The sequence below is a fragment of the Sus scrofa genome, chromosome 14 (genome assembly GCF_000003025.6).
Source record: "Sus scrofa isolate TJ Tabasco breed Duroc chromosome 14, Sscrofa11.1, whole genome shotgun sequence".
NCBI lineage: Eukaryota > Metazoa > Chordata > Mammalia > Artiodactyla > Suidae > Sus > Sus scrofa.
Genome location: NC_010456.5, coordinates 113,660,658 through 113,674,928, shown reverse-complemented (window position 1 = coordinate 113,674,928; position 14,271 = coordinate 113,660,658). Strand labels below are relative to the sequence as shown.

The 14,271-nt window shown below is 51.8% G+C and overlaps 1 protein-coding gene across 1 annotated transcript in view; it reads left to right on the top strand.

The window, feature by feature from the left end:
• Positions 1-6,554, top strand: part of ARL3 (ADP ribosylation factor like GTPase 3) — a gene marked incomplete at its 5' end in the record, with an annotated part of 31,209 nt that extends 24,655 nt beyond the window's left edge. Inside the window, 1 exon segment of the mRNA NM_001031785.1 lies at positions 6,507-6,554. Within this exon segment, the coding sequence (NP_001026955.1) occupies positions 6,507-6,554 (48 nt within the window).

The window sequence follows — 14,271 nt, the reverse complement described above, 5'->3', positions numbered from 1 at the left end:
CTGATAAATAACCCTCCAGTGGGTGAGTCAAGGGAACTGGTCCACTGATGGTGAGCTGCGCCCTCTGGCCTCGCTGGGCAGGTTGATCGCTTGTCCTTAGCTGAGTAGCTTAAACCCATGATTTAAGAGCAGGGAAGGCCGTGAGTCCTGGGAAGATTTCCGGTCCTTGCTGTACCTGAGATTCTGAAGGCAAATACGTGCAGTCTCTACAAAGACAGGCAGTTGTGGATGCGGCAATCGGCTTTGGAGGGCTGCAAGAGAGTTCGGAACAGGTTTTTCTTTGCCTCGACTGACGGTGACAAGGAGGCCAGCCCATCACATAATGAAGCAGGTTTTTGTGGGGAAGTGTCAAGAGCAGAGCATAGGTCAAGGGCACTAAAAGCTGCAGGGGAACATCAGTCTTGGAAACTCTGTCCTGTGGAGAGCCCCATAGTCCAGAGGAGTGGTCAGAAGAGACCCAGTCATGTCAAGCAGATGAAGACAGGAGGAGGAGAAACTGAGCAGTGTCTGGGAGGGAGAGCCTGCAGCCCCCTCAGGCAGACTGCTTCGCAGATGTGGGGCAGCCCCCCGCCGCGTCCTGGGTGCCAGGCGGGGGTGGTGAGGGCCTCTCCTAGTGCATAACATCTTTTCGTGTCTAGAAAATAGTGAACAAAAGATCTGGATTAGAGCCAGAGAGAAGTATAGAGAAATCAGCCCCTCTTCCACCTGTACACCTGAACGTGAACCCCAAACCACAGCCCTCCGTGGTTGTCGTAGTTTCAGATATTTCAGGACATTTCCTCTCTAACACGTTGTGTTTATTTTTTTTTTAATTTTTAAAATTTTTGCTTTTTAGCGCCACACCTGTGGCATATGGAAGTTCCTGGGTTAGGGGTCTAATCGGAGCTACTGCTGCTGGCCTACGCCACAGCCACAGCAACGTGGGATCCAAGCCGCATCTGCAACCTACACCACAGCTCACGGCAACACTAGATCCTTAACCCACTGAGCGAGGCAAGGGATTGAACCTGCAGCCTCATGGTTCCTAGTCAAGATTCATTTCCACCACACCACGATGGGAACTGTGTGTTTGATTAAAATTATATTCATTAGGAGTTCCCTTCGTGGCTCAGCAGTAACAAACCCAACTAATACCCATGAGGACAAAGGTTCGATCCCTGGCCTTGCTCAGGGGCTTAAGGATCTAGTGTTGCCATGAGCTGTGGTGTAGGTTGCAGGCACGACTTGGATCCCAAGTTGCTGTGGCTGTGGCATAGACTGGCAGCAACAGCTCCGGTTCGACCCCTAGCCTGGGAACCTCCATATGATGTGGGTGCAGCCCTAAAAAGACCAAAAAAAAGAAAAAAAAAGATACTGCTTTAAAATTTGCTCTCAAAGCAGAAATCAGCAGTTTCATCCTGGTCTCTAGCCTTAGTCATAAGAGACCTACCTACCCCAGTACCTTTGAGTAGCAGAAGGTTCTGGGTATCACTCTCCATGCCCCCACCTCATGCTCGTCCCTTCTTTTCACATCGTTCCCACATTCCCTGTGTTCCTTCCCCGAGCAGGAGCGAGGACCTGGCTCACAGAGGCCTCAGCTGCGTAGAAAGGGCCTCTAGCAGCCTGAGCCCAAGCTGCCGCTCAGTGTGCCTTGGGGATGAATGCTAAACCTTCACTAGCCCAGGTTCTCATTTTTGGTTTCCTTTGTCTTGACGCAGGCAACCTTTCCCTTAATATGCCAACAGAGTTTCAATATTTTTTTTTAAATGACATTTGCAACTTCTTTCTAGGCCCAGATCAGTTTTTTTGGGTTTTTTTGTTTGTTTGTTTTTGGTCTTTTCACCTTTTCTAGGGCTGCTCCCACGGCATATGGAAGTTCCCAGGCTAGGGTCTAATCGAAGCTATAGCTGCCGGCCTACACCGTAGCCACAGCAACGCCAGATCCGAGCCGCATCTGCGACCTACGCCACAGCTCACGGCAACGTCGGATCCTTAACCCACTGAGCAAGGCCAGGGATCAAACCCACAACCTCATGGTTCCTGGTCAGATTCATAAACCACTGCGCCACGACAGGAACTCCGGATCAGTTATTTTTGACTCCAAGTGTGTATGGAACTGCTTATCTGCAACTCAGACCTCAGGTTTATTTTTAAATTTTCAAACCCCTCTGTGGACTGAAAAAGCCAGCTTGGGACATTCGTTTTTGCTACCTCTCTGGTACAGCGCCCTTTGTCACCAGAAAAAGTATTAATAGCAAGCAATATTTTATGTATGCCGCCTCCAGCTGCTCCTTGACCCTGGGGGCCCAGTGGCACAATGGGATAGGCCGCATTGCTCAGCAAGGGTCTGAGCTCCATCGTCTTAAAGCAATTACTGATGTGACCGTGTGGTCCTCGTGGCATTAAAAACCAGACCCAGCCAACCATGGCTGCCACTGCTTCCTTCCAACCACCAAGCAGTGATGGATGCATTGCAGAGATCAAATTAGGAGGGATGCAGTCAGAGACCCCTCTTCCCACAGAAAGGGCACTGCGCCTTTCATCCTGGAACGGAGAGATCTGAGATTAGCAGGTTTCCACCCATATGGTTAGGGGCTGCCTTCTATTTTCCCTGGTGCTTCGTAGGGAATAACATCATGACACGGTAAAATTTATTTCCTCTCCAAGAGGCCAGACACAGCTCAGTATCTGAGGTTCGGTGTCTCTCCTAAGTCTCTGTTATTGAATGGAAGCTAATCAATTCAAATTCCGTTTCAGCAAGGCTGGTCCGGGGGCGGCGTGGTGGGGGAAGAAAGGAAGGACTTATTCATGCCATAGGATTGTCATCCCTGGGATGAAGAGCAAATGTGCAGAAATTTGGTCAGACCAGTTTTTGACAATAATGGTTCAACCATTAAACAAACCTGTGCGTTCATTTCCTTCTTTGGAATCAGAGCCGTAACCTACTTCAAGTAAACGATCACCTTTTCTCAGTCATCTGTTTGAAAAAATCAAAGCCATGCCAAATTAAGGCCAGAGTGATGTGGCTGCTGATTTAAATACAAGAAGCAGATGGTTCCTCCTCTTGCAATGATATTGTCTGTAAAGCTAGAGTTTCCACCCAAGGTGGAAACTCGTGCATAGTTCATACGCTGGAATGGCGCAGTGAGATGAATATGCAGGATTCCACACGCACCGATACCTGACAGCCTGGGAATCTTGAGAGTCGAGTGGTCGGAAACAGCCTCTGGCATCTTTAGGGCTGCAGCAAAGCCACACCGGGTACCTGGCTGGGGCTGTTCCACCTCACACCCCTCTATTCAGCTGGAAGTCATGACGAAGAAAAAACTGAAATTGCTCCCTCTGCCACCTTGAGGGTGAGCCCCAGCTTCTCTCTAAACTTCAGGCAGAGCTCCTCCCTGCACTTGCCTGCAGTCATGAGAAATGGTCAGTGGTTAAAGAGCAAGATGCTGAGATCCCTGGTGGCTCAGCAGGTTAAGGGTACGGTGTTGTTCGTGCTGTGGCTCAGGTCGCTGCTGTGGTGCAGGTTTAATCCCTGGCCCTGGAACTTCCACATGCTCCAGGCACAGCCAAAAAAAGAAAAAAGAGAAGAAATGCATGGATGCTGGGGCTAGATTTCCTGGGTTCACAGCCCGCCTCTGCCATGCACTCTTCTATGCCCCCATTCCTCACCCATTCGGGGGAAATCGCAGTAGTGCTTATGTCACAAGGTTGTTCCAAGGATTAATTTAAAAAATAAAGGAGTTCTCTTGTGGCATAGCATATTAGGGATCCAGCACTGTCACTGTAGCAGCTCAGGTCGCTGCTATGGTGCATGTTTCATCCCGGGCCCAGGAACTTTCATGGCCAAAAAAAATAAAAAATAAAAGCGGAGTTCCCATCATGACTCAGCGGAAACGAATCTGACTAGCATCCATGAGGACTCAGGTTCGATCCCTGGCCTCGCTCAGTGGGTTAAGGATCTGGTATTGCCATGAGCTGTGGTGAAGCTGGCAGATGCTGCTCGGATCCCACGTTGCTGTAGCTGTGGTGTAGGCCGGCAGCTGTGGTTCCGATTGGACCCCTAGCCTGGGAATCTCCATATGCCACGGGTGCCGTCCTAAAACGCAAAGTAAATACAAATTGTCTGCGGCAGGCCATGCCAAGTTCTCTAACAGCACCTCAAGTCAGTCTGGCATGGACCCTCCCCTCAGAGATCTTGGACAGCACTATTATCTTTCCTTGCCAGTGGGCACCCTGGCACAGCTTGTGCCTGATTTGGTTGAAAAGGTATCATTCTCCTTGCCTGTTGCCTCTCGGACACTTCCCAGCTGCGGCTTAGGCTCTCCTCTGGGTAACAACAGGATAGGATTACTCCCCAACCTCCAAACACCTCAGAGCAGGGCGGCTGCCCCCAGCCGGAGCAGGAGAAGCCTGCTGGTGCTTCCCACACTCCAGGTTGCCCGCCCCCCCTTTCCCACCCTGAGCGGGTCAGCCGGTGGGGCCCGACTTCTGAGCGCCCTCTGCTGGCAGGACTGTGGCTGGAAGGGCTTTGTCACCAGTGGCCCTCACAGACATCTGGAGGACACTGCCCCTCAGTGGGGCTCCCCCGTTTAAATCCCCTCTGCCTCCATAACTGATACCCAAGGGAAAGCTGCCCCTCAGCCTCCACGTTCTGCTTTGGGTTCCTGCAGCTGAGTAAATATTTTTCCTATCTCTTTGAGTGCATTCATGTTGAGTTACATACAGTAAAAGAAACCCATCCCCCTCTATCATCAACAATAAAAGAAACCCATCCCCCTCTATCATCAGCCATAAAACAAGGGGAAAAACAGTATTCATAGAGTGTGGGAACACTGTTCTTGATTTTTCTAAGAAGATGGTTTGATAACATGTTGCAAGTCTCTATAGAGGAGAAAATATGAGGTACGCACCTTTGATGGTGTCTGTGCGGGTTCCTGAAGATGGAAAGGGCTACGTGAGTGCTGAGCTGTTCAGCTTCCAAAGCAAAGAGAAGATGGTTATCTTATTCATCCCTCTTTTATTTGTAAAATCTTTTTGTCTCCTGGCAGGTGATCTTTTTTTTGTTCCTGGAAACCAATTAGCTCCTAAAATTAAACATGCTTCTCTTTAAATTAATCCTTTTCGTAAAATGGTCTTAAAATTGGCCTCAGCTTTTCAGAGTAAGCAGCTGACCCAGTTATAATCGGCGATGCCTTCGGACTCCACCTTCTCCCACCTCGGCATTTCCCCCCCCAGTTCCCGCTGCTGCCGGGTGCTGTCCGCCTTTGCGCCTTTGGGTCTTTGGCCATGGCCAGCCTCTTCTTGGCACATGCCTGAGGTCTGCTCTGGGACAGCTGTTAGATTATCTGGTTCTCCCACCCAAGTGCTCTGTTGGCAAGGGGCGGAGTTTTAATCACTGTAAATTCAGGTTATGGTCAGATTAGCCAGGAGATGGGATGCCTGCTGGTTGTTTTGCAGCGATGTATTGTTTATGGGATTAATGCTCCGAATGGTCAGGGGTGTCAGCTGATATTTATTACTTTAAGCTGTCTCAGCTGTTCAGGTTCAACAGCTAGCTAGCTCCCTGGTCACAGGAAATGCGGGGCCCTGGATGTCATGTACACCCTGAAATGTGCACATGTGTCAGGGACTTCAGTGAGCATGTGTGACAGATGCGGGGTGAAAGGGTGCATGGCAGGAGCCTCTTCTGATTTTGTTCTGGGCTTCTGAGAACTCCGCATGCCTCTGGGGGTCGGAGAGACTCTAGGGAGAAGGCGAGCATACAGGGATGGCTCCAAAGGGGGTTGAGAAGGGGGTCATCTCTGGCAGGTCTGGCACGAGAACTCATGTCGCCTGCCAGGTGGCTGTGGGCTTGGTGTGGTTTCTACCTCCCTCGTCTCCAGTCTTCTGAGAGGACACTTTCAAGGTCACTGTGCCTTTAAGGGAACCTTCTCCGCAGCCCTTCTGCTTGGGAGTGAGTGCTTCAAGCTGCAAGGACCAGACCAGGTCCTTTTTGAACCTTCTGTGATGCTGTACGAAGGGAAATAAATGCACATTGCCACAGTGTGTGTCTAGTAACGCGCACTGCAGTGGGTTTGTTTTTCCAAAAAGAAATTTAATTTAGCCCAAGTGTACACTGTCACACAGTAAACACACCAGGGCACCAGAAGGGTGGCTTATTGAATTTAATGCCCTAGTAAAGGTCAGCTTTTAGAAAAAGCCAAAAATGGCTGGAATCTGTCCTGATAGTGCCTCAGTCAGGCCTTGGATCCAGGCAGATGTGTTTATTTTTTCAGAGGGAGTTCCTGAGCACGCATCTCAAGTTCAGGCTCTGCACACTCCTCCTCCCATCAGAGGCCTCCCCCTTCCTCCCCAGGAGGTCACTGTCCCCGGTCACCCAGGTGGGCCCCTGGGGCAGACCAGCTTCGTTGAGCTGGTGGTTGGGGAGGGAGGGCCCAGGACCCTCGCCCACTCCCCTCCAGGGCTGGAGTGTGTGGTTCCTTTCTTCCACCTAACACTGCCTCTCTCTGCCATTTCCCTCAAAGGACGGCATGAACTGGGTCTGCAAAAATGTCAATGCAAAGAAGAAATAAAATCTAGACGAATGGAGACGCAGGAACTGCGGGAGCTGAATTCTGTCCTGAAAAACACTAATTTGCTGCTTTCTGACCAAATGTTTTTCCATCTGTGTACAGCTACAGCTGTGTGAAGAGAGGGAACAACACCGTTTAAAAAGAATCCCCATTCCAGCAGTAGATTTAACTGATCTCTGAGGTTCAGTATCATTTTTCGAATAAAGGAATTATATTCTTTCCTCTGCATAATTGAAATAGTATTAAATGTCTCAAAGCACATGATTAGAAAATGAGATCTTTTAAATGAGCAAGAGATTGCATGGCAGTTTAGACAATTCCAGTGGGCTTTTTTTCTTTTTTTTAAAAAAAAAAAAAAGAGAGAGGGTGGGGGGAGAGAGGAAGAGGAAGATGAAGCAGCAGCTTAGGCTGTGGTCATTGATTTCCTGACCTGTCCTTACAGCCCTTCGCGGTGTTGAAACCCAGACAGTGTTTGCTGGTACTGGTCAGTGATTTTTACCATCACCAAGTAAGCTGGGGCTGCCACAGCCTGTCTGGGCGGGAAGCTACTGGGAGGGGAGGGAGGAATAGCCGATGATTAAACCGTCTTGTCATGCAGGTGGGGGACTGTCTATTAATCCCCACCCTTTGGAAAGGGGGTGAGGGGGAGCCTTTCTTGCAAACAAGTCACCACAGTAACATACCCCCGTCCTCAACCCCCCAACCAGCCACACAGGGAAACAGATTCTATGACTTGTGACTGTAACGGCATCTGGAATGTAAGGAGAGGTGGGAGGTTTAATTCCAGAAAAATTACAAGGTCCTTAAAAAGCCCTCACATGGAGGGCTCAGGCTAGCGTAAACAGGCTTTCTCCAGTTCAGTGGAGCAGGGAGCAGCCGACTCTGAGATTAGCTGGCTTCTCCACCACCGTCCTATAGAGGGGATTTCTAAAGCTCAAAGAAGTCTGTGTTTAAATGATCACAATAGGCCACTGCTATCAGATTTTAAAAATAAACTCGGCTTTACCGTGAACCCGCTCCACTGAGAAAAGCCAGGCAGATCGATTTTTAGAATAGATCAATTTTTACAGTGCCGGCAACTTGGTGGTGTGGGCCGCGCACGGGTGGAGTGGGCTTGCTGCTGGGAAGAGCACGGGTGCCTGTGATTGCAGGGGCCCTGCCCCGGGAAGCCACCCCAGCTGCAGGGCCCATCCGCCGCTCTGCAGCAGAATGTGTCCTCTGTTGATTGATGGGGGAGGCATGGCAGGAGACTTCTCCTGCCCCGTGTTGCAAAAAGAGCTTGTTTCCCTGAGCCTTAAGAAATCCCCGGCTTCAAATGTGGGAAGGCGAGCCAGAGCGTCCCCTGGCTCCTGAATCGAACTCTGTTCTGAGGCCTGAGCTCAGGGGTTTTCAGAGAATGAATAAGAGGCTGTCCAGTGGCTGGTGGGGCCCACGAGGCCAGCGGCCCTCTCATCCCGGGAGGTAGCCCTTGCTAAACCCACCAAGGCATGTGAGCCGCCTGAAGGTCACTGCAGCCCTCCGTCCCCGGCCTCTCTGGACCAAGTTGTGCAGGTGAGGCTGAAGCATGGCCCGCTTCAAAGGCGGTCTGGGGTGAAAGTCATTAACAAGGCCAGACATGAAAAGGTGCCCCGGGGTGGCTGCGGACAGACCTGTAAGGACTTGCGAAACAAAAGAAGGTGAGCCGGCTGCTCCCCGCGGTCTCCTCTGGCTTGTCCGTCTTATACAGGCACCTCTCGCGCTTTGAAGGGACGCAAAACAGAATTAATGGAAATGTGGCTCTAGCCCTTGAAAATGGTTTTTCCCTCCAAAGAGTGCACCAGGGATGTTATCTGAGGGGCACAGTGTCTGCTCTGAGGTCTGTGATTGGGGAACCCTGCAACGTGGAACTTGGACTCTGGCAGTGCATGGCCTGTGAAATATTTTTGTTCTTTTACCACCAACTTAGGGAACTGTTTGAAAGGCGCCCCCCCTCCCCCGGGCCTCGGCCAGCAGGCAGAAGCCACTTGCCCTCCTCTGGTAACAGCCTCTGTGAATGTTCAGATTTGCTTCTCAGCTAAAGACACAGAGACATTGTGGCTGTCACAGGCTTTCATCTTCCCTTTGAGCCCCGCTGAACCCTCCCTGGGCTCCAGGGGTAGATGAGAGAAGCCTAAAAGATGCAGCGTTTGAAAGCTCCCGGTTGTAAAAACAAAATGCTTCTCAAGTCCCCAGCCCCAGCCCCACCCCCACCCCCGGGCCCTCACCAGAAGACCCAACTTGAAGCAGGAAAGGGGAGGCCGGGTCCCCCATCCTCCCACCCCCTGTGAGTCTTAGTGAGCCTCGCTCCCGCCTCCGGGGCACGAGTGCATCTGAAAGTGCGGGGGAGAGGGTTGGGGGCCAGAGGGCAGGCGAGGCCTGGGCCAGGGGCCCCAGGATGTGTGCTCAGACCAGTTGTGGGAAAAACGCCTTCCCTTCCCTCCTCCCGACCTCCCCGGAGCAGCTCCTTCTGGCTGGCTTCCCCACGCCCAGGGCCGCACACCCTTTCCCCTTCACTCTCCCTTGGTTGCTATGGAAACAAGGGTGTCATTGATGTGGGCTGAGCTGGGGAACATGTCCGCGCACAGCTGAGAGTCAGCGATTGTGCCGCCGGGTAGAAAGGTGCAGGGGTTAAGGTCCGCGGCTCCCCTGCCGCAGTCCTGCCCCCTCCGTCCCTCTCACTTCTCTCTCTCTCTCCTGGCTTTGGACAAATTTCTTGATTCCCCTCTGGGCTAAAGCTGTGGCTATTTTTGCGCAGCTCTGTGCCCCACCCGCACTGTCGGCCACTCCTTATCCGGCCTGGCCTGGAGGGTGACACCATGTCACCCTCGCCAGGACTCGTCCCTTGATTCCCGTCAAGAGTTTGCTTTGATTTCTCTTTCCTTCTCAGGGGCCAGTTCTTACTTCTTTTTATTTTTAGCTCTGCACTCCGTGTGGTTTCAGGGTTCAGTCTGATCCATCGAAAGGTTCTTTTTTTATAATCCCTTTTGAAAATGATAATCAAAGGAAGGGACGTGGTATTTGGTCATGTGGAAAATTCAATGTATAATTTAGACGTCTGTCAAAAATCCGACAAATAAAATTTAGCTGAAACGAAGGCAGCCTGGAAAGTGTCCTGTCCTTCGCTGGCACTTGGGGAGGGGAGTGGGCCTGTGGGGAGCTTGTCCTCTCAGGGCTTCTCATCGCTCAAGGTGCTTTCTTCAGAAGGCTGTAACCTGAACACTGGCGATGGCGAGAAAAAGAACCCTTTCTGAAGCCCCTCCTGCACACCAGACACTTCATATACATCATGGAGCTGTTGTTAGTCCCACTTTGCGGCGAAGAAAACTGAGGCTCGGGCCTGGGTTAAGGAATTTGCCCAAGATCACAGAGCCATTAGTGCCGGCCAAGCTGCCTGCTCTGGAGGACAAAGACAATAACAGCCCGTTTCTCAGCCTTCCAAGTTCACACCAGGGGTCTCCTCTGATCAGCACTGCTCCCCAGTGGGGTCCCTGTCCCAAATATTAAGTGTCCTCACGGTGGCACAGCCATAAACTTTGTACCATCCTTTGCACAGACAGAAAAAAGAAGTTGGGAAAGTTGGGGCTGGCCAGGATACTGGCCGTGTACCTCGTTCCTAAAACTGGATTTTCCTCTTAGGATTCAGAGAGGGGAATAAACGTGCCCTAAGCCACACAGTAGGAGGCAGAGTGGGCTCTGGTCCAGGGCCCTGCCCTCGGGAAGAGAGCTTGTCTTCCTTCCCCTCCGGCAGCCTCACTTCAGTGGCCTAGACACCTACCAGCCTGGCTGGTCCCAAGCGCCTGCCTTTAAAGGCAAGCTGTTGGCAAAACAGAGGGGAGTTCGAGGTGGGAAGAGAGAGAAAGGCCAGTGTTGCCAGGTTAGCGAGAGGACCCCCAGTTAAACTTGAACTGCAAATAATCATTTTTAATATGTGTACCCCATGCACTGAGACATACCTACCATTGTCATTGAAAAATTTATCTGGAGTTCCCGTCGTGGCGCAGTGGTTAACGAATCCGACTATGAACCACAAGGTTGCGGGTTCGGTCCCTGCCCTTGCTCAGTGGGTTAAACGATCCGGCGTTGCCGTGAGCTGTGGTGTAGGTTGCAGACGCGGCTCGGATCCCACGTTGCTGTGGCTCTGGCGTAGGCCGGTGGCTACAGCTCCGATTCAACCCCTAGCCTGGGAACCTCCATATGCCGCGGGAGCGGCCCAAGAAATAGCAACAACCACAACAAAAAGACAAAAAGACAAAAAAATAAATAAAAAAAAAAAAAAAAAAGAAAAATTTATCTGAAATTCAAATGTAACTGGCCCATCCCAGTTTTTGTTTTTGTTGTTTGGCTCAGTCTGGCAACTCTACCCAGAACACCCTGGGCAATAAAGGGACAGTGTGATACAACTGGAATCAGACCCAGAGATCTGTCCTTGTCCATCTATAAATCAGCTCTGTGATCTTGGCCAAATTGCTTTCTTTTTTTTTTTTTTTTTTTTTTTTTTTTGCCTTTTCTAGGGCTGCACCCCGCGGCATATGGAGGTTCCCAGGCTAGGGGTCCAATTGGAGCTGTCGCCACAGCCACAGCAACGCGGGATCCGAGCCTTGTCTGCAACCTACACCACAGCTCATGGCAACGCCGGATCCTTAACCCACTGAGCAAGGCCAGGGATCGAACCTGCAACCTCATGGTTCCTCGTCAGATTTGTTAACCACTGTGCCACTACGGGAACTCCTGCTTACTTTCTTGGAGTCCTGCCTCTTCATCTGTGAAATGGGACTAAAGTGGTAGGGAGATTTAAAAGAGATATAATGTAAATAAAGGTAGATAGAGGACAATAGCTAGCACATAGCAGGGACTCTACATCTCGTTTCTTACCTATAAAATGAGGTAATCAGAGTTCCTGTTGTGGCTTAGTGGGTTAAGAACCCAACTAGTATCCATGAGGATGCAGTCCCTGAGGATGCGGGTTCGGTCCCCAGCCTCGCTCAGTGGGTTAAGGATCCGGCGTTGCCATGAGCTGTGGTGTAGGTCACCCATCCACCTCGGATCCCATGTTGCTGTGGCTGTGGTGTAGGCCCGCAGCTACAGCTCCGATTAGACCCCTAGCCTGAGAACTCCTGTATGCTGTAGATGCGGCCCTAAAAAGAAAAACAAAAGCAAAAACTTGACATAGTGTCCTTGAGGATTCGGGTAATGATCCCTGGCCTCGCCCAATGGGTTCAGGATCCAGCATTGCTGTGACTGTGGCGTAGACCAAGAGCTGCAGCTCCAATTCGACCCCTAACCCAGAAATTTCCATATGCCACAGGTGTGGCTGTAAAAAGGAAAAAATAAAATAAAATGGGAGTTCCCATCGTGGCACAGCAGAAACGAATCTGACTAGGAACCATGAGACTGTGAGTTCAATCCCTGCCCTTGCTCAGTGGGTTAAGGATCCGGTGCTGCCGTGAGCTGTGATGTTGGTCACAGACGCAGCTCAGATCTGGCGTTGCTGTGGCTGTGGCATAGGCCGGCGGCTACAGCTCTGATTTGACCCCTAGCCTGGGAACCTCCATACGCCACAGGTGCGGCCCTAAAAAGACAAAAGACAAAAATAAATAAAATAAAATGAGGTAGTCATCTACCTTGTGGAGTTCTCTAGAGGGTTAGATAAAGTTACGGATGTCCAGTGCTGAGTAGGCGCTAAATCCTTGGTAGCTATTATAGTAACTGGCAGAAATTCTGGAATCCAGGCCTTCCCAGGACCCCAAGACCTCAGCCCTCCCACCTCCCCTCCCACAGAGCGGCCAGCAGCCTTCCTGGAGGGGCTGGCAGCCCCCTCGTCTCTCCCGGGCTCCCAGGGCCACCCCAGCCACACCTCCTGCAATTAGATTTGTAAGTGGGAACAGGCTCTTGTCAGAGGCTCCTGATTGGCTCGGGGCAAAAACACAGTTTAGCGCTCAGTCAAGCTGCATTTTAGGGCCTCTGTCTTTCTCTCCCCCCCTCCCCCCTTAATTGCAATCTGTTCAGTAATTTCCTTTTCCAACCCTGCAGAACACAGAGAAGCTGCAGCACAGGAGCCAGGCAAGGAGGAAGGAAAGAGACCTTCTGCTCCCTGCAGTGAATTGCTGGTCCAGCACTGTGTCAAGTGCATGTGTGTGTCCAGAACCAGCCACACATGAGCATGTGGTGATACAGCCCATAACCAGGCCCCTGCAGGGTCATTCATGCCAGGCACTTCACAGTTATCATTTATTTAATCCTTGCAACAACGTTGGTAACTGCAGGTATTACCACTCAGTTTGGGGAGGAGGGGTCGCAGAATTTGAATCACCTGCCCCAGATCATGCCAGAAGAATGGGGCAGAGCCAGGGTTTTCACCTGGGCCTGTTTCACTGCTGGGCCTCAAGTTCCTCTCATGATACCTTTTCCCCTTTCGGCTTCCCAGCTCAGAAAAGGAGCTGAGGGATCCTCCTGCACAAAGGAGCAGGGAGAGGTTTCTTTTCCCAGAGTGAATAGTAGTGTCCCAGGGACAAAAAGCCTTTGCTAAAGAAATGAAATATTAATGATAGAAATGCAGAAAGCAAGCTGAGCCAGGGAGGGGCAGGGCTTGTGAGAGAACTTACGTGGATACCTGAAGCTGAGAGCTGCAGGTGTTGGGGGCAGAACAACTATGTAGCTCAGCAAACTGCTCCTCCTGTGCATCATTCCCTGCCTTGATTCCCTAAGTAGCCCCGCCAGATAACCACTCCCATCCCTCCTTCCCAGGTGAGGACACCAAGGCTCTCAAAGGTTAAGTTGCTGCCTAGAATCACACAATTAAGAAATGGCTTAGCTGGGGTTCCCATCAACTAGAAAGACCATTTTTCTCCAGGGCAACATCTTCACTAAACACAGGGCCTCGAACAGCTGGGAGCAGTGGGGAGCGTGGCTCCAGGAAACCAGGAAACGAGGCCAGAGGCCCACCTCAATCTCTCTCTCTCTCTCTCTCTCCCTCCCTCCCTCCCTCCCTCCCTCCCTCTCCTCTCTCTCTCTCTCTCTCTCTCTCTCTCTCTCTCTCTCTCTCTCTCTCTCTCTCTCTCTCTCGCTTTGCTACCCAACTCCTCAGGATCCACGAGACCCTTCCCCAGAGCCCAGAGGTGGCTGCTACTCTGGAGGCCACCAGCAGAGGGGGCAGGCAGTGGCCAGCCCACCCTGACAACAAAAGAAAGAGGCTGGGGAGGCTGTTGCCCTTTGGGTCGTGGCCCCGAGGTCCGACAGCTGCCGCCATTCTCCCCCAGGGCTCTGCAGCTCCCACCCAGCGCCCTGGCCCAAAACGGAGGCGAGGGAGGGCTGCGGTCCCCGGAGCCACTTAGACCACTGGAGGGGCAAGAGAAAGGGCCCATTGCAGAGTCACGCACCCACATTGCCCGCCCCGTCTCTCCTTGCCTTGCTACCAAGAATGCGTGTTCCTGAGACTGGACAGGCCTGCCACCCAGGGCCACCACTGACTCATAAGGGAAGGATGTCCCGCACAAGGGAGCAGCCCTGGCACTGGCTGGGAGCCCCTCAGCCGGGGTGCCCTTGTGTTGGTACAAGCTGCCCAGCCATTCTTGTGGCCCTGCTCTGGGGAGCTGGAGCCCACCGGCCCCCCCTTCTTCAGCCTTTGCCACCAAAAAGTCAGAATCCTGTGCAATTGTGCTGGCACGTCACTCCACGCCCCTCAGAGTCTGTCTGGGGCACA